General features: G+C 41.5%; 1 protein-coding gene across 1 annotated transcript in view; it reads left to right on the top strand.

The window, feature by feature from the left end:
• The window catches only part of ATP10B (ATPase phospholipid transporting 10B (putative)), a 398,242-nt gene extending 382,112 nt beyond the window's left edge, over positions 1–16,130 (top strand). The window contains exons 19-24 of the mRNA XM_088475032.1: positions 1,973–2,098; positions 10,878–11,078; positions 11,689–11,769; positions 12,918–13,022; positions 14,056–14,240; positions 14,763–16,130. Of these exons, the coding sequence (XP_088331158.1) occupies positions 1,973–2,098; positions 10,878–11,078; positions 11,689–11,769; positions 12,918–13,022; positions 14,056–14,240; positions 14,763–15,156 (1,092 nt within the window). The 3' untranslated portion in view covers positions 15,157–16,130. The remainder of the gene's footprint in view (positions 1–1,972; positions 2,099–10,877; positions 11,079–11,688; positions 11,770–12,917; positions 13,023–14,055; positions 14,241–14,762) is intronic.
• Positions 16,131–18,197: the final 2,067 nt, after the last annotated feature.

Here is an 18,197-nt window from a genome sequence, read left to right as displayed (position 1 = left end):
ATTCCCTGACATGCAGCAACCTGACGAGGTCGTCAGATTGTGCTGCATGTTCAGGCGATGGACAATGTCGGAAACGACCAGCGGGAGTGCGCATCGCTAGTCGTTTCCGACATAACAGTGCACCATTTGTGCACGATTACTGAGCGATTGCACGATTACGATGTCGTTATCATGCAGTCACTCAGTAATATCGCCCAGTGTGTACCCACCATTACTGTTACTTTCTGCACATTAGCTACAAAAATAACCAAAAAGATCAACTGGGGAAGAGTGTCCAATGTTCACTGTAATGTAAACCTTCACTTACAAGGAATAACCCAGCAGCACTATTGCTATCATGCTAAGTTTACTGTTTTTGGAGACAACCTCCAAGAAAATAATTGACTTGGGAATAAGGTGACCTATGTACTTTGTACACAGGAATTTCAGCATGAAATCATTACTTTCTGCATTTATTGGCAAAATAGATTAAAAAAAAAAATGAGTGAAGAAGTGGGCCATTGTAGACATTGCTCATTGCAACCAATCAACTTTGAGGTAAAATTTATCAAGTACATTCTGTAAAATGATAGGTAGAAGATGATTGGTTGTTATGAGCAAATTCTCCACTTTCCCACTCCTCCATGATATATCCGCTCCAATGTTCTATCTCGGGGATAGGTAACCTGTGGCAATCCAGTTGCTGTGGAACTACACATCCCAGCATGCTCTGCCACATTTTTAATAATCATTTCCAGCAAAACTCTGGCAGTGCATGCTGAGATGTGTAGTTCCACAGCAGCTGGAGTGCCACAGGTTGTCTGCCCATGTTCTATTTCATGGAATGTGGCATGTCATTGGCTTATCAGGACTGCATGATACAGAACGCCACCAAGTTACTTTTAAGATGTTTGTGGGACAAATGTTAAAGACAAGTTGGTTTCATTAGAAGACATACGGTAACTTGTCTGCAGTTTTTCATTGACAAATATTAGCATCTGCCACATTTCTTTATTTAACGAAAGTGAATCTTCATTTTCTCTATAGATAGTAATAGCAATCCCTTCATTTTCTCTATAGATAGTAATAGCAATCCCTCCACCTCAAATCTCACCATCAGGAAAAAATATCACTTATCTTTTTAAGCAGCCATCATTTCTTAAAACAATAAGCTGACATCCTTACACAGGTTTTCTGTGTTCAAAAGTTATGCATGTCTACATGCAACTTTACCTAATGTATTGCTTTATCATTCTGGCTTTGTTCTGCCTTTTTCAGCAAGGTCTCTGCATCAGAATTGTCTAGTATCATTGCTCTTGGATAAGGGTTCCATTCATCATAAGGGCCGGGCAGCCCTTATAATTAAGTATCCAACTCGCTGTAAGTAACAGTGAAGGCTACATATTCACCGGAGCAATTCAACATTGCACCAGTGTGGAGACAGCTGATCCGAGAATCAGCTGTCTCTGCGATCCCCTTCACTGCTACTTTTGTATCAGTGAAACTTAGCACTGCCGAGTCGGACAGAGCCCCAGCGTATGGCAGAAGGAGCCGGGCAGGGGCGGAGGGATCCCTCTTCGCAACTTGAGACTCCTTCCTATAGGTAAGGAGCGTGGCTGCAGGACAAACGCCATCTGAAGCTGACGAATGCTCCCGCAGTCAAGCTTGATGAATTTAGGTCCCCATACTAGTGTATGGGGACTACGGGACAGATTGGGGCTGAAAGGTAGGCAGGACATAACAGTGATATCTCCTCATTACCTTCATAATGAACAGCCCTGATCCTTAATCTATACAAAAGTAGGTGAAAATTTACATTTCCTCCTGGTTTGTAGACATTAAGTGATGATTAATTAAGCGCAGTGTGCTGTGTGTCTGGCCAATAAAAATCCTTTCACACTTGTTTTCATATGTGTTATAATGTAGTTAGTATTGTGTTTTTATTATACTATAACTAGCAATATATATCTCATTATATTTTTCTTGATTTTAGGCAGTAATGTCCAGCGATTTTGCAATATCCCGCTTTAAACATCTCAAGAAACTACTACTTGTCCATGGCCATTGGTGCTACACTCGATTGGCAAAAATGGTCATCTATTTCTTCTACAAAAATGTGGTAGGTTTAATGAAAAAATTACACCCATCAGTGCTTCTCAACCTCAACCCTCCAGTTTTCCCAACAGGTCATGCTTTGAGGATTTCTGTCTGTGGAAACAGGTGGGATAGTTACTGACCCAGCAAACTAGAATAACTCACCGGTGATTAAAGAAAACCTCAAAGCATGACCGGTTGGCGCTACTTGAGGACTGGAGTTGAGAAACCCCTGGGCTACATTAACTTCAAACTACTTATTTTTCTTGAACTATGTAACTAATACATTTCTCATCGTGCACCAATGAAATCATTGATTATCAACATCAGACTTATGTCCTAATGGCACAGGGGGAGATTTATCAAAGCTTGGAGTGAGATAAAGAGAGATAATCAATCAGCTCCTAACTGTAATTTTTCAAACAAAAGGGGAGATGTATTATAGCGGCACAAATCGTGCCGCTATAACTTCCTGCTTCGCCTCTTTACCGAGGCGAAGCAGGAAGCCGTACTGATGAGATGTATGAACATCTCATCTGCCGGAGTGGGGGAGTGAAAACTCCCCCCTCCGGTGATCCTCGCCTGAGCACACATTGCATCAGCCAAGTGCTGATGCGCTGTGTCTTCCTTCCCGGCCAGCTTCACTGGGCATTCGCGGGATCTCGCAGGCATCGCGAGATCCCGAGCGCACTCCCCAGAGCCGCCAGCAGCCGCCGCAGCTAGGTCAGTGCTGTCCCTGCTGTGGTGATAGGGTAACAACAGCTGCTGCTGTCTATATTGATAGCTGCAGCTGTCGGAATGGTCAGTGCAACTGAGTGTTCATTCATACAGTGCCCTCCATGTTGGCGGTGCGGTCTTGTAGATAGCAGCGCCGATAATGATGGGTGCATAGTGCCACTGTCATTTACTGCCCATCCCCACAATAATACATGGGGGAGTAGCGGTATCCGCACACGTAACGTGCGCTGATACCACTCCTTCCCCATATCGACAGATAATGCATCTAACCCATAGCCCAGGGCCAGATTAAGGGCCACATGGGCCTGGGGCTGAAAATGTTCAGGGGCCTATACTGAGGAGGAGAGGAGCTGTGACCAGTGCTGTGCGGGTGTGACCAGTGCTGTGCTGGTGTGGCCAGAGCCAAGTAGGCATGTACACTGTTAGCCCCAATTTTTACCTTAAACACACACAAATATATAAAAATTGTAAATTTTGTGAGAAAACTAGTAAAACAATGTATTACATATGATTTATGGCCAATTGTATGGCCACCATCATGCTGTTATGGGTCTATTTTTATGTGGAGGCCTGGAGCTGTAGCTCCATATGCCCCATTGTTAATCTGGCCCTGCCACAGCCTACAAAGTGACTGTTGGTTAGGACTTTATCTCTCTCCACTTCAAATCTCTCCAAGCTTTAGAACAATGATTAGAAAATATGGCAATATTAACCTAGATGGAATAAATCGATCCCTCTTCATACTCCAGAACTTTAGAAACTCCAAAGAGCGGTTCTCCGGGAATTAACGCCATTTGACGATGGTACATGTTCCTGTAATCAAACTCTGAAAATTGTCAGTTTTCAGAGCTTGATGAAAATGTGGTGGCCACATCGGGCCTCTAATGAAGAATGGGCCCATTACGTAAAAAACAAGCAGGAACTACAATTTCCGCATGTGTAACGGGACAGTACACCTTAACGAATAGGCCCCTTAGTCTGTTTATTTAATAATATTGTGAGGATACGGGGTTCTCTCAATCACCCAGACCCCGAGCAGATGAAACCAAAGTGATGGTTTATTTTTCCACAGAACACAGCAACAGATAATATGTCAGGACAAGCAGCAAATACAGTGAACAGGCAATAAATAGGTAGCAGTCCGGACAGAGGCAGTCCCAGTAGAGTATAACGTCCCAGAACAATTCCACGAAATAGCTAGAGACCCTCAGTCCCCACAGTAGAAACTATCACTGATCACACTTGCAGTGAATAGCTCATAAGTACACTCAATCGTTTCCAGGACCCCACAAGTAGAAACTATCAGAGATCACACAGCAGTGATGGTCCCTAGGCCCACTCAATCGCTTCCAGGACCACACACATAGAAAATATCAGAGATCACACAGCAGTGATAGTCCCTAGGCCCAACCAAGCGTTTCCAGGATCCCATACAGTAGAAACTAATCACAGAACACACAGCAGTGAACAGCGTATAGGTCCTTGCAGAATTTCCAAAGTATAAATCCACAGAACTGGTGATGCGTTCCACTAGCACCTTGGCAGAGCGAGGCCTCTTAGCCAAAGTCAGCGACTAACATGAGCAACTGCCTTCGGTGACCTGTTGTGAAATCTTACAATTTCCTACGATATTGTGACCTCCCAGCTTAATTGCACATTTCCTGATTGGTGCGAGTCCCTTATGCTGTCACTTTTTCCTACCTCCTCCGGATATTACTTCCCTGATGAACACCTGCTGGGTTGGTTCTGTTCCGTCTACCAGATTCAAGTGAGGCACAAAACAGGCAAATGGAAGGAGAAGTAAATCCTGAGCGTCCCCTGGGGAGGTGGGAATTAACTTAGGGGGTCTTTTGTTCAGGGAGGTGTCAACTTGCTCTAGTGGTTATGAATAACACAAACATATGGACCAGGCTAACATCAAGGCTTATCCAGTATTAAAAATTACAATTACTTACATTATTACAGTACATAATATACATGCTAATGGAAATGTGTGTCCTGAGAATGATCACACATACACTAGGAGACGGGAAGGGGAACACAAAAGGACTAAAAAGTTAATTAATCTCTGCAAGGACTGAGATGCTGCCAATACATTTGTAACACATATCTCATGTCCTCACATTCCTCGCCCACTTTTTAGGCCTTGTTCCCCGGAGGGGATCCAGAACCACAACTGACTGGGCGAGATGGGGTGCAGGGTAAAGCATCTTGTGGGTGAGTGTGCCACCAGTGTCCCACAGAGTAATGTAACAATAAGACCCAGGCTGTAAGAAGCAGTCTAGTTAGACAATCCGCAAGTACAAAATTACAATATAACATGTCCCCTTTTACCACCAGAGGATTTAGCAATTCCCTCAAGAGAGACGTTCGGTGTTCCCCCATCACATTATCACACCCCTTTCCCCAGAGCATACCAATCGGATGTCCTAATGCCCTCATTTCTGAAACACAGGGGCAGTGGGTACCTTCCCCCTCCCCACCTTGTACAAGTAACGGCTGCCCAGGGGCAGGCAAATATTGTGGCTCTATATATGCCACATCCACGGCAGTGTCCATTTCTTCCTCCCCCAAACACCAATTGGGGGGTTGACAACTTTCAGTGCTACATGTGGGCTCCTTGATGCCCGGGCCCCAGGATGAACCTTCTTTCCGGAACAATGCAGTTAGTGGCTGCAGGGGAGCCACCAGGACAGGCTGGTCCTGTCCCAGCCCCCCCCTCTCAAAAGCCAGTGTGTCACCTGGAACTTCTTCTGGGCTGTCCTCCTCCTTGGTGACTCCCTCTACTAGCCTGGTTGGCTGGATAACTGGTGGGGTACCACTCAGGATTTTAACCGCTGAACACTACAAAATTATCTCCACAAATGCCTCGTGTTCTGTGAGATGCAGGGGGCCGAGTTGTGCAGTGCCTTCTCCCTGGGGTGAGAGAAGGGGTTGCAAGCGCTGTCTCCTGACATCCACCTGGTCAGTACTTGCTGGAATCTTGCTATGGGCAGGCAATTCCCCTAGCACATAGTTACAGTCCACACCACGGTCAGGGTTATTACAGTGTGATAACATATATTCTTCTTTTTTTTTTATACTCTGATATTATGTTAACAGTCTTTGCTACCCAAGTTCCGTTTAAATCACAGATTACGTACCAGCAATTTGCCTGCAACTCCTCAGTTTCCAAATAGCTAAACGGGAACAATTCTTCATCATCTTCAGGTGGGGTTAGGATAGCAGGATATACACAGGGCATTTTCTCCTCAGCCTCCACCAATGAAATAAATGAGTCTGCCATTACCAGTCCATCACGATGGGACTCCCCCAGCTGAATATGCTGGGCAGCCTGTACCATGGTGCCATCTGCGACTGGTATGCTTGTGGTCGGGAAGGGAAACAGTACTCCCACAACCTCTGTGATCTCCTTTCGGACACCATCCTCATAGATCCCCTGGCAGCTGGTTAATAGGTCTCCATCTTCCACCTCAGCAAAAGGGAAGGTGTAATGCGACTCCTCCTTGGGTCCCTGTATTGTGGGCACTGCTTTCTTTACTTGGGCGCTAGCCTCTTCCGGTATAGTACACTGGGCAGCTGTGTCCATTGGGTGTGGGAGAAACTGTTGCAGACAGTGCCTTTCCGCATCTACCCTGCAACACTGGTCCCGCCAGCCTGGGGTGTCCAGGAGCCCCCGATCTGAGGCCTCTTCCTCTGCCACAACTAAGCATGAGTCCAGACACTCCAGCTGTTCCCCCACACTCATTCGTGGGCCGTGATGGAGGACAAATGTCCGATAATCAGTGAACGCTTTGGTGGTGTCCCCCTGGTCCTGGAGTATACACTGAAGGATTTCCCTGCGCGTGCCGAATTGGCCAGGTATGCCCCACAGCTGGCATTCTGCTATCAACTCCTCCATGTTCATTTCTTCCAGAGGGCTTAGGGGCCCCACTGACAATGACCCCGCTCCACTGGTAACAGATAATTTTGGGGCAACCTCCTTGGTTGTCTGGCCGGGTTGCAGTAGTCCTATTTCTGATCTTTCCTCTGGGTCTGTCCAGGAGAACAACTTATCCTGGACCTGCCCTTCTGTCTTTGTACAGTGGCTTCCTTGTAGCATTTGGGCCATTGTAGCCTTCGCTTCCTCCGTAAATTCTTCAAACTCTGGTTCATCCAGCATCTTCCATGTCACTGCTTCACTTCTGCAGTGCATGAATGCATCTCCCAGATAACACAATTTGTCTGTTAAGCTGGATACTCTCCACCCTCTAATCATCCTCTGAGCTTCATTCCAGTACGCCCATATGTACTGAATCCTCATAATAAATAACATATACGGCTTCCTAGCCTGCCAACATGCCGACGTACCTCCATCCACGAGCTTCACTGCCCTGGGAGACTTGAGGCACTGACTTTCTTTCCTTAGCACCATTTTACCTTTTACAGGACTGACGCCCACTCAGTTGCTGGGACCACTTTACTGCAAATTCCTTACATATGGCCTGATCCTCTCTTCTCTATTGTGAGTGACTTCACGCTTTCACTGCTCCTTGATTGATGTCTGAATGATCCCACTGTCGCTGCCGCCAATGTGAGGATACGGGGTTCTCTCAATCACCCAGACACCGAGCAGATGAAACCAAAGTGATGGTTTATTTTTCCACAGCACACAGCAACAGATAATGTCAGGGCAAGCAGCAAATACAGTGAACAGGCAATAAACAGGTAGCAGTCCGGACAGAGGCAGTCCCAGTAGAGTATATTGTCCCAGAACAATTCCACGAAATAGCTAGAGACCCTCAGTCCCCACAGTAGGAACTATCACTGATCACACTTGCTGTGAATAGTGCATAAGTCCACTCAATCGTTTCCAGGACCCCACACGTAGAAACTATCAGAGATCACACAGCAGTGATAGTCCCTAGGCCCAACCAAGTGTTTCCAGGACCCCACATGTAGAAATTATCAGAGATCACACAGCAGTGATAGTCCCTAGGCCCAACCAAGCGTTTCCAGGATCCCATACAGTAGAAGCTAATCACAGAACACACAGCAGTGAACAGCATATAGGTCCTTGCAGAATTTCCAAAGTATAAATCCACAGAACTGGTGATGCGTTCCACTAACACCTTGGCAGAGCGAGGCCTCTTAGCCAAAGTCAGTGACTAACATGAGCAGCTGCCTTCGGTGACCTGTTTTGAAATCTTCCAATCTCCCACGATATTGTGACCTCCCAGCTGGTGTGAGTCCCTTATGCTGTCACTTTCTCCTACCTCCTCCGGATATTACTTCCCTGATGAACACCTGCTGGGTTGGTTCCGTTCCGTCTACCAGATTCAAGTGAGGCACAAAACAGGCAAATGGAAGGAGGAGTAAATCCTGAGCGTCCTCTGAGGAGGTGGGAATTAACTTAGGGGGTCTTTTGTTCTGAGAGGTGTCACCTTGCTCTAGTGGTTATGAATAACACAGAATTATGGACCAGGCAAACATCAAGGCTTATCCAGTATTAAAAATTAAAATTACTTACATTATTACAGTACATAATATACATGCTAATGGAAATGTGTGTCCTGAGAATGATCACACATAGACTAGGAGACGGGAAGGGGAACACAAAAGGACTAAAAAGTTAATTAATCTCTGCAAGGACTGTGATGCTGCCAATACATTTGTAGCACATGTCTCATGTCCTCACAAATATGTTGGAACATTGGTTATCAAGCTGGCTCCCAAACACATTACTAAAGTCAGAAAGAAAATTATATACCTAATACATATATGGTCTAAATGATATGCAATCCACCCTCTAAAGCTACATTTGTGCCTTAGATGTCCTGATAGGGTAGGGTATGGGATGCCGGCACTCAGAACCTGACGCCGGCATCCCGACTGGGTTATAATCCCGACACAACCACGTAAGTATACTATCCCTAAACATGACCCCAACCCTGCAGCCTAAACCTAGTCCTCTCCCCCCGCAGCCTAACGCTAATCTCTCCCCTAAGCCCTAATACTTAGCGTCGGGATCCTGGCACCAGGATTCTGACTGGTGCCGGGATTCCGGTACCAGCATCCTAACGGCCAGGATCACAAGTGCTTCCCGTCCTGATGTACCAAGAAATGCAAAGCGTTGTTGGGAATGACTTGTTATCATCATGGATATTAGATTTTGTGCATCTAGATAAAAGTAACCCATTATCCCCTAAAACCACACTTGCCTTAAAATCTAAATTTGAGGAATAACAAACCTCGGGATAATAATCCATATATGATTATGAGGCATCTTTAATCCTCTTCTAATGCTATGCAGCTGTCTCTACCATCAAGACAAATCTTTCTGTTCTTCAGATCTATTTTATGAGTAATCTATGTATAGTCACTAATTGATTATAGCATCCATCAAATTAAATTAGTGCTAACAATTTGCATAAATAACACATTATTTAAGTTGCTTACAGTCAACTCTCCTAAACAATTGTAATGTAGAAAAATGTGTGAAGATGTAACATGAAGTTATAATAGCTCACGGTTGTCTTGGCAACCGTTCCTCCAATCTCCACCGAAAATATATTTTTTATTATACTGTTGTATTTATTATGTTTTTATTACAGTTCAAATTAAGCCTGTTTTTGTTAGAAGTTTAATAATGCAAATGATGTGATTAAGGCAACTGAACCTAATCTGAATAAATGAGTTACAAAGTGATGATCTTTAAATTCAAAAGGAAAATGGGCAAAAAGTACTGTAACTTTAAATAATGCCATTTTCATTGTCATATTTATTGAGGGTTATAGAGTTAGAAAACTATTTAACGGTTTTGTATTCTTCCATTGTTATTACTGTTCAATAGAATAGAAAGAAATAAAAAGATCTAATTAATCTCAGAATGCTTGCCACTACCATCAAAGCTCCATTATCTTACCCATTAACTTGAGATTAATTTAATCATGTTTATAAATGAACGTGATCATTCTGCAAGGAGAATGGATGCACAGGATCAGCTTTTCTAGTTTAAGGGATTTTAAAAACCGTTTGTTCAGAAGCCAGGCCTGTTATCAATGTTGTCTTAGTACAAGACATTGGGGTCTATTTACTAAGCCTCGAAAGGAGATAAAGTGAACAGAGATGAAAGTATCAACCAATCAGCTCCTAACTGTCATTTTTCAAACAGCCTGTGACATGGCAGTTAGGAGCTGATTTGGCTGGTAATTTATCTCCATTCACTTTATCCCCATCCAAGGTTTAGTAAATAGACCCCAATGCATTACACTGGTGGCTTCTGTACGTACAGTAAAAATGTTTTTTCATTGCTTCTGGGGCAGTGACCGATCAGAATCTTAAAGTGGCCCAAATATTGTGAAAGTGGTCTCAAGTTGTGGGGCTGGCCAGAAATAATCACATGGATTCCTACATGTGCCGCTGGTGTTTACCTCCTTTATGTGCCTAAATCTCAGTCGCTACTTACCTACAACCTGAAATGATGGGACTCTTTTTGGAAAAGAGATGGATACGATTCACCTTATTCAAAGCCAAGTAACGAGTGAACACTCTAGGATCCACCCCTTCCAGTCCCTACAATAAATCTATATACTCTACGTTTATTAATAATGGCCTCCTTTCCTTCAATAGTCCTAATATTAAATTAACATAATTTGCATTCAATAAATAGGCAATCCTCCTTGTTGTTTAATTAATTCCATTTTGTAGATAGGCTATTTTTCCCCTACCCAGCTCTGACATCACAGTAATAGTATTCACAATTCTGAAACAAACTATGTTTCTCCTATGTTTTGTTTGTAGTGCTTTTTCGATATTTGTTCTGTTTCTTTCACCATATTTTACCTGCACACCTTTTTCAACTGCACCCACATTTCACCAGTCCCTGATTAGCCTTTCTGTCTACCCTCGTCATCTCCAGTCAGTCTCTGTATATTTCCTTAAATATTATCATTTGTACTTCCATGCACCTTTTGTCCTCCTTGATGTCCTACATTAATAGAATTAATTCCTATTGCTCATGTGTACAATGGAAGAGTTTATCCTCAAACCCTTATGGTTCACATAACATGTCTCTTCCTTGCCAGGCTTATGTCAACCTGCTGTTCTGGTTCCAGTTCTACTGCGGCTTCTCAGGGAATACTATGATAGACTATTGGCAACTGATCTTTTTCAACCTCTTCTTCACATCTGTGCCTCCGCTAATTTTTGGGGTAATGGACAAAGATGTTTCAGCAGAGACTCTCATGAGTTTGCCGGAACTTTACAAAAGTGGACAGAAATCGAAGGTACGCAATAATCCAACGCTGCACGTTTTCATTTGCAATCAAGACTGTCAAAATAATCATACTTTCCTTTTATTCGGGTTTCCTTTGGTAAATATGATCTTCTAAATAAAATTGATTGTCTGGTTTCTGGGTATTATTTTACCACTTATGACAGGGAATCTTGGCAGCCAGCCACCACGGAACACGGTGCCACAATAATGACAACTGTTATAGATGGGGCTGAGTGGATGCCTCTTGCTGGAGTTTGTCATAATCAAAAAGATCATCATAGCAGCTCATTGAGTGGCCCATTTATCAACGAGTTTTATCATGCTCAACAAGTGATAACTCATTGCGTATGATATTGGTGCTTCAGCCAATCAGCTCTTAACTGTCATCTGTTTGAAAAATGACAGTTGAGAGCTGATTGGCTGGAGCACCATTTATCATGTGGAACGAGTTTTAAAATTCGTTGCATATGATGAAACTGTTTGATAAATGGGTTTCATAAGTAGCTTTAGCTACTAATGTCAGGTGCTTGTGACCTGTATATTTCCTCTATAGGAATCTAACCACAGGCACTTTTTGTTATCTCTTTCTCTATACTGAAAAGTCTGTTGTCTATTCACAGTCATACAGGATGTCTTCCTTTTGGATTGCCATCTTTGATGCCTTCTACCAGAGCCTTGTCTGTTTCTTTGTTCCGTATTTTGTAAGTACTGTGTTTAGAATTATTTTCCATTTCTTGAAAATATGGGTCTGATGTATGAAAACTGATAGAGTTCAGCTGGAGAAGTTGTCCAAAGCGACCAATCAGAATCCAGCTATCATTTTATCCATACCTTTCCATAAGTCAGGCAAGCAAAATGGGGACAACCAGTGGTCTAATAAAGGACTATGTGGATTCTCCTTTTAACTTGAGACAGAAAATAATGATGCCTCATTAATCAAAGTAAGGGTCAATCCAGGGCCGTAGAAGGCTGGCTCTGGGGTGGCGGGATGTGGCCCATTTGCTGTAAGCGTGGCCAGGGTGTTCTGGGCTGCTAACAGGTAAGAGGGAGGGGGTGGCGTCAGATCCGGGCCCCCGCTGGGCTCCTTCAGCAAGCCCAGGTACGTAGTACCTGCTCCCCCCCCCCCCTCTCGGCACACCATCATCCAAGTCTCCTATATGAGAGTAGATGAGCAATCAGTGTTTTCTTCTAAAAATGCCATGTGTCAGCCTGAAAATGACTACAGCAGAATTATTATTAATATTATTGACAAAAGGTGCATGGGTAATTTTGATCTGCTGGACTACAGTGTAAGATTGCTCAGAGGATCATACAGGGATCATTGATCCATATGGCAAGAAACACAGGACAGTCAGGATATTGAAAATAATACAAGATATAACCCGAATATAATAAAGTATAACACTGATCCTGAGGTTCAATAGTTCTAATATCCACTTCATCCCTTCTGTCTCTCTCCTAAAGTATGAAAAGTCACAAACAACTCAAACTTATCCAGGTCTTAAGGCAGGCATACCTTATACAATTATCAGCCTGATCTGCAAATTATCTGTGGATCGGGGCGCTAATTGCATAATGTATGTCCGCGACCCATCGGCGACAATCGGATGGTCGGGCATGAGAAATTTTCCAACCTACCCGACTGGCTGCATGTGGCAGTGTATGCGATGTCGTAGCCTACAACCCAACATTCTCCCTGTTCCTTCATAGGGGAGGAACAGGGAAATGTTTCCTCTCCAGGGGAGGAACCTAGACCTTGTGCGGCCATACACTGTGATATCTCTATGAAGCATGAATCTTTATGAAACAATAACATGAAATCTAAACTTTTTTTTTTTCTCCTTTTAAGACCTACTATAAATCCGGGATCGATATTTGGTCATTTGGAACCCCTATTAACTCTGCTGCCCTCCTGACTATCCTGCTGCACCTTGCCATTGAGATAAAAACTTGGGTATGTTTTGTAATTGCAGCTTTTATCGCGTTCTTTATGATCTAATAGTATAAGGGTGGTTTGTTTGAGATGTGGGGTTATTGTAGATAAAGTCTTATTAAACAGGCTCAATAAATAAGAGTAGCATCCTTACCACTTTTGCAGGAATAATTCCACAGTTGTCATTTATTTCAATATATAACAGCTACTGTATACTGAAATATGTATAATACCATATTGAAACTTGGAACATGCTTTTAAAAAAAATGCATATAGTATGCCATAACTGGTGTAACATACACTACTTAAACGCCACCGCTTTGTGGTAGGTTGGTGTGATGCAATGAATTATGTGGAGTAATATTGTACACTAATGCGATGCTTTGAATTAGTGTTAGCAATATGATAGGGATTTTTCAGCTGCTGCTAAAATTGAGGTTCAAAGTTTGCAGATAAATTAAGTTTTCAATTGTTACGCATTTGACAGTATTTTTAATGAATCTTAAATTGTACATCTGCAATTATTATTGTATTACTGTAAGCTCGAGTTTGCTGCTACAAAAAAAAAATCCATTTACGATTGAAGATGTCCTAACGTGTTTTCCGTGCACAAGTTTTTCTTCAAATGTTTTTAGTCTGTTTAAATTTCAAGAAATTATTCCATTTTTTTTTTTTTTCAACCATTACAGCCAATTTAATGAACCACTTTTGAAACTTATTTCATCATCTCTGCTAATGAACCACTGTAATAGCTAAGAACGCTGCCGATGGAATTCTGTCTCAGCATCAAGCCTAGGTCGTTCTCTTTATTGTCAGCTGGCAATAAAGTTACTGAGAACTTTTATAAAAAAAATCCCATATTTTAATATGTTATTTTCAATACTGATTTGCAAAAAACAAAATAAGATCTTTTTTTTTTTTCTCAAAAAATCTAAAAATTAGACCTTATTTCAAACCACTATCAAAAAGTAGGATTACATTAGTTATTAACCTGCCATTAAAATACTGATTTCTTCCTGAATGCCTAATCTTATGACATTTTTTTCATTTACAGACAATTATTCATTGGGTGACAATGTTTGGAAGCATTGTCGCCTTCTATGTTATCACATTGGCCTACAATGCCATCTGTGTTTCGTGTGAATTACCGAGCCCATATTGGGTAATGGAAGTGCAAATGACAGACCCCAAGTACTATTTAGTCTGCATTATTACGCCAGTCATTGCTCTCTTACCAAGGTAAGCTTGTTTTGTGTTAGTTTCCCACTCACACACCTACTAACCAATCTACCCTCCGTTTCTTCTCTTCCGTAATTGAGGATAAGGTCTCTTAATCCATTGTAAAGAAACTGATGCAAATAATAAATTAGAGGTATTATAAAGCTGGGAAATCTTTTATAGCACTGGAACATTAATAATGTCAATTTAACGAAGGAAAATAGAAAATCCACTGATATGTTGGGTTTATTGTCACCATAGTCTACTCTGTCAGTAAGACCTTGGCTTCTGACTGATGTTAATTCCCACTTTATTTGCTTTCCCAGGTGGCATCTTTCTATGTCCTTTTTTACATACATAGAAAGAATGGTGCTATGGAATGTATAAGTTAAATGCCAATTTCAGGGCAATGCTAAATGATATGTGCTGCCTTTCCTAGCTGTAACATATACTATCACTGAATAATTGAAGATTACTTCCAATTACCATATATGCTCCAGAAGAACAATGTTGGAATTGTCAATGTTTGTTTCTCTTGAACAGGTATTTTATTATCGCGCTGAGGGGGACATGTGGAGCAGCCCCTACTACAGAAGCCCATAAATTGGATAAACTGAGTCCAGAAGAGAGAGAATTAAAAATACAGGACTGGAAAGACAGAAAGAATCAGGCCACAATGGCTTCGAACCCTTGCAATTCAACATTAAACAACTCCGATTTCTACCCTTCGACTCCAGAGACAGGGCTTCGCAATGTATGTTCCCCCATCCATGAGTACAGTTCGCCTATGGGCGCGGATACTTCAAGATCGCCATTTCCAAAATCTACACCCAATGCCGTGGCTCCAGCTAGAGGTGTCGCAGATCTTTTGAGGGACAACACAGATGACTTTATTAGAGCCAGCCACCGTAGATCTATAAGTACCGTCACTGTGTAGAGATGGAAGTTATTGGGAAGTTGCACGTCGTCTCCCAATATATATGTACATTTTGACCAACCTCTGATTAACCCATATTGGGCAAAACAACAGAGGTGAATGTTGCCTGTATAGTTCAACTGTGAAGTTGTTTTACACTCCGAAGACCGATTGAATAAACCCAAATGACGGATGCAATACAGACCTTTTTTTAATTAAAGACGAACAATAGCCATCTAACTATTGGTGTTCTTGACTGTTCATGAATGTTTGCGTCTATTTCTATGAGCTGCTGGCAGACTAAATTACAACGAACGTGTTTACAACAATCCGATTACTTCTTAATACTTCAGTGTTTCTGTCCACTCATTCCTCCGTGTTCTGGTCAGAAATGCCTCTGTAGTTTATCGGCCTCTCTCCTGGAGAACTACCATCATTTGTAAGCTCACAACAATTTTAGACTTGCCAGTGAGTGAAGATTAATTGTTCAATACCGTGAGAAGGCCGCAACTGACAACGGACTAAAATTCCAATCTCTCCTAGTCCGCAACTGATTGATTGGATGAAGATAATAGGGCTTGTAGTCTGCCAAAACCGATTGCACAAAATCCAGTAACTTGAATTATGTTTTGTTAGTCTGTAAAACTGGTGAAAGAATTTTAATCTAAGACTTGCACATGATTATCTATGAATTTAATGTCATATTCCTCAGTTTACAGTAACAGTGGTTCTTAAAAACTAAGCCTGGTCTGGCAAAGTGTATAGATTTTTCTCTCCAACAGCTAAATACAAACCTCAATCTAGTGATGCCAAAAACATAAAGTGCCAAGTAAATAACGCATTACTTTTTCCCACATGCCACAAATACTGTTTTTAATGTAGAATGTATTATGTTATAGCTCATTTAATTTTTTTTTTTAATTAATTTTGTGATGTAAGTAAAGGACGCTGTATGAAAAATCTTTTACGATTTATTTTTTATCCATAGAAATATTTGAATGCATTTTTTGTTATATTAAATATATTTATCTTGTTCTCGGATCCATTTGGTTTGCTTTAGTTTACTTTGAATTTTAAATAGTGAAGGAGAGTTTTTGGGGTAAGTTTCGTCCCAAAAGTAGCAGCAAACTGATTAATGTGCTCTACTTAAGACTTTCGCAGGCAATTGCAACCATTGAAGGGTATTTTATTACTTTCAAAAAATAGACCCACATTTGTGATGAATAATGGACTTTGCGTAAGTCTGGCAATGCTTTATGCACAGTAGGCAAAGATCAATAGTGGTGTGTGGTTAACCTTGTTCCCTGGATAGTTACAGTAATGGATGGGAGCTGGATTCCGATGCAATTGCACTTTGATTCTCCCTATCCGTCAAATTAATGAGGAGCAAAAGGGTGTAATTCACTTAGCCAAAAAGTGGAGTTTGTTCAATAGTTCACAGTTAAAGACAGGCACATTTAATATCTGACTGTTTTGTAGCATTAAAACATGCACATATTTTCTCCTTAACACACCGTAAGCTGTATCTTTTAGCATTCAGTCCCTTTTAAGTGTCTGTGCTAATTTTATCCTGCATTTTGAGCCAGTTTATTTTCTTCTGTAATCACAATGGGGATAAATGTATTAAGTAGCTTTGCTGACTTCAGAGACGTAAGTAGACTTTTTGGTGCCCTGTGCCAGAGAGAGCATTGGCTCCCACTGCCCCCCATTTTTAAAATAGGGACATAAGAGAGTGCACCTGAAATGGGGCCATGGCCTCATGGGGAAGGGCAAGGGAAGAGATAGGGGAGGCCAGGAGATGCTGGGGATAAAAGATTTAGCTACAAGTGAGAATGATATTAAACCGGAAAATTGACAGACATAAAACAGCGCCCCCTGCCCTGCGGTGCCCTGTGCCATGGCACAGGTTGCACTACCCTAGTTAGGGCCCTGGCTGACTTTGCGGAAGAAACAAACTATCAAGTGTATTTGTATTTCTCTTGAGTCCGTTATTGTGACATTAGAGGAAAGGGGCATCAGTTGATTTTATATTTTCATGCCCCCATAGTTTGTCGTTGGTTATTGCAAGTATATAAATTTATATTTTAGTTTACAATCTATGCATTGTTCTTAATACATCATATGTTCATCATACTGTGAATGAATTAAGTCACTGTAATGCTGGTCTTAAAATTTATGTAAAGACATGGCTTGGGGCCTATAGATGTAGGTTAAAGGGGACATTCATTGTCCTCAAATGTGCGGACACTAATCCGATGATGAATGATATGGTGGCTGTGTCAATGGTCACCAAAGCCGCAGAGCTTCCTGAGAGCTCAGGACCTCAATGAGGAAGACTACTCCTAGTAGGCATTTCTATGGAACAGCCTGGATAGCTAGGAAAGCACCCACTATAGAAGTACAATTGGGGATCAATATCTTAGGAGTTGAAATGAAGAATTTTCATATGTTGCTATATAAAAAGCCACTGTATTGATAAATATATATATATATATATATATATTTATTTATATTAATTTTGTGTATCTTAGATCACCTGTGACATGGTACCTGCTGTGGTTTTAACAAAAATCAATTAGCTGTGAGATTTTATAGTAGCCTTACAAGTTTATGGCAGACAAAATGGCTACTATTGAACCTTGTGACTGGTTGAATCACTTTTTAATAGGTGATTTTAGCCCTCCTGATTAATGATTACAGGTCTCGCTCAACATTCGATCTAATATCCCATTTTGTTTATATTGTTTACTGCAATAATCTTATTACAGCAGATCTATATTGCCATTTTCTTAGTTTTTATTATTTCATAAAAACAATCCTGGAAAAGATTTCCTGCAACAAACAGGCTGTTGTTGTAGATTAGTCCAAGTATGAACGAAATAAAAAATAAAATCTTAAAAAAAATGATAGGAGCTTGTCTAATGACAAACGAACGGTACGTGGCAATATTCAGTGATGAATCATTTTTTTTTTTTTTTTTAAACAAATTATCTCTTGTGAAGAAATAGGATAATGCAATTTAACTTTATGGATACAAGTTCTTAATTTTTTTTTTTTTTTTT

This window comes from Taudactylus pleione, unplaced genomic scaffold, assembly GCF_031769625.1.
Source record: "Taudactylus pleione unplaced genomic scaffold, aTauple2 ptg000161l, whole genome shotgun sequence".
In the NCBI taxonomy this organism is placed as follows: Eukaryota; Metazoa; Chordata; class Amphibia; order Anura; family Myobatrachidae; genus Taudactylus; species Taudactylus pleione.
The sequence above is the reverse complement of the archived record's forward strand: the minus strand, read 5'-3'. Positions and strand labels throughout refer to the sequence as shown.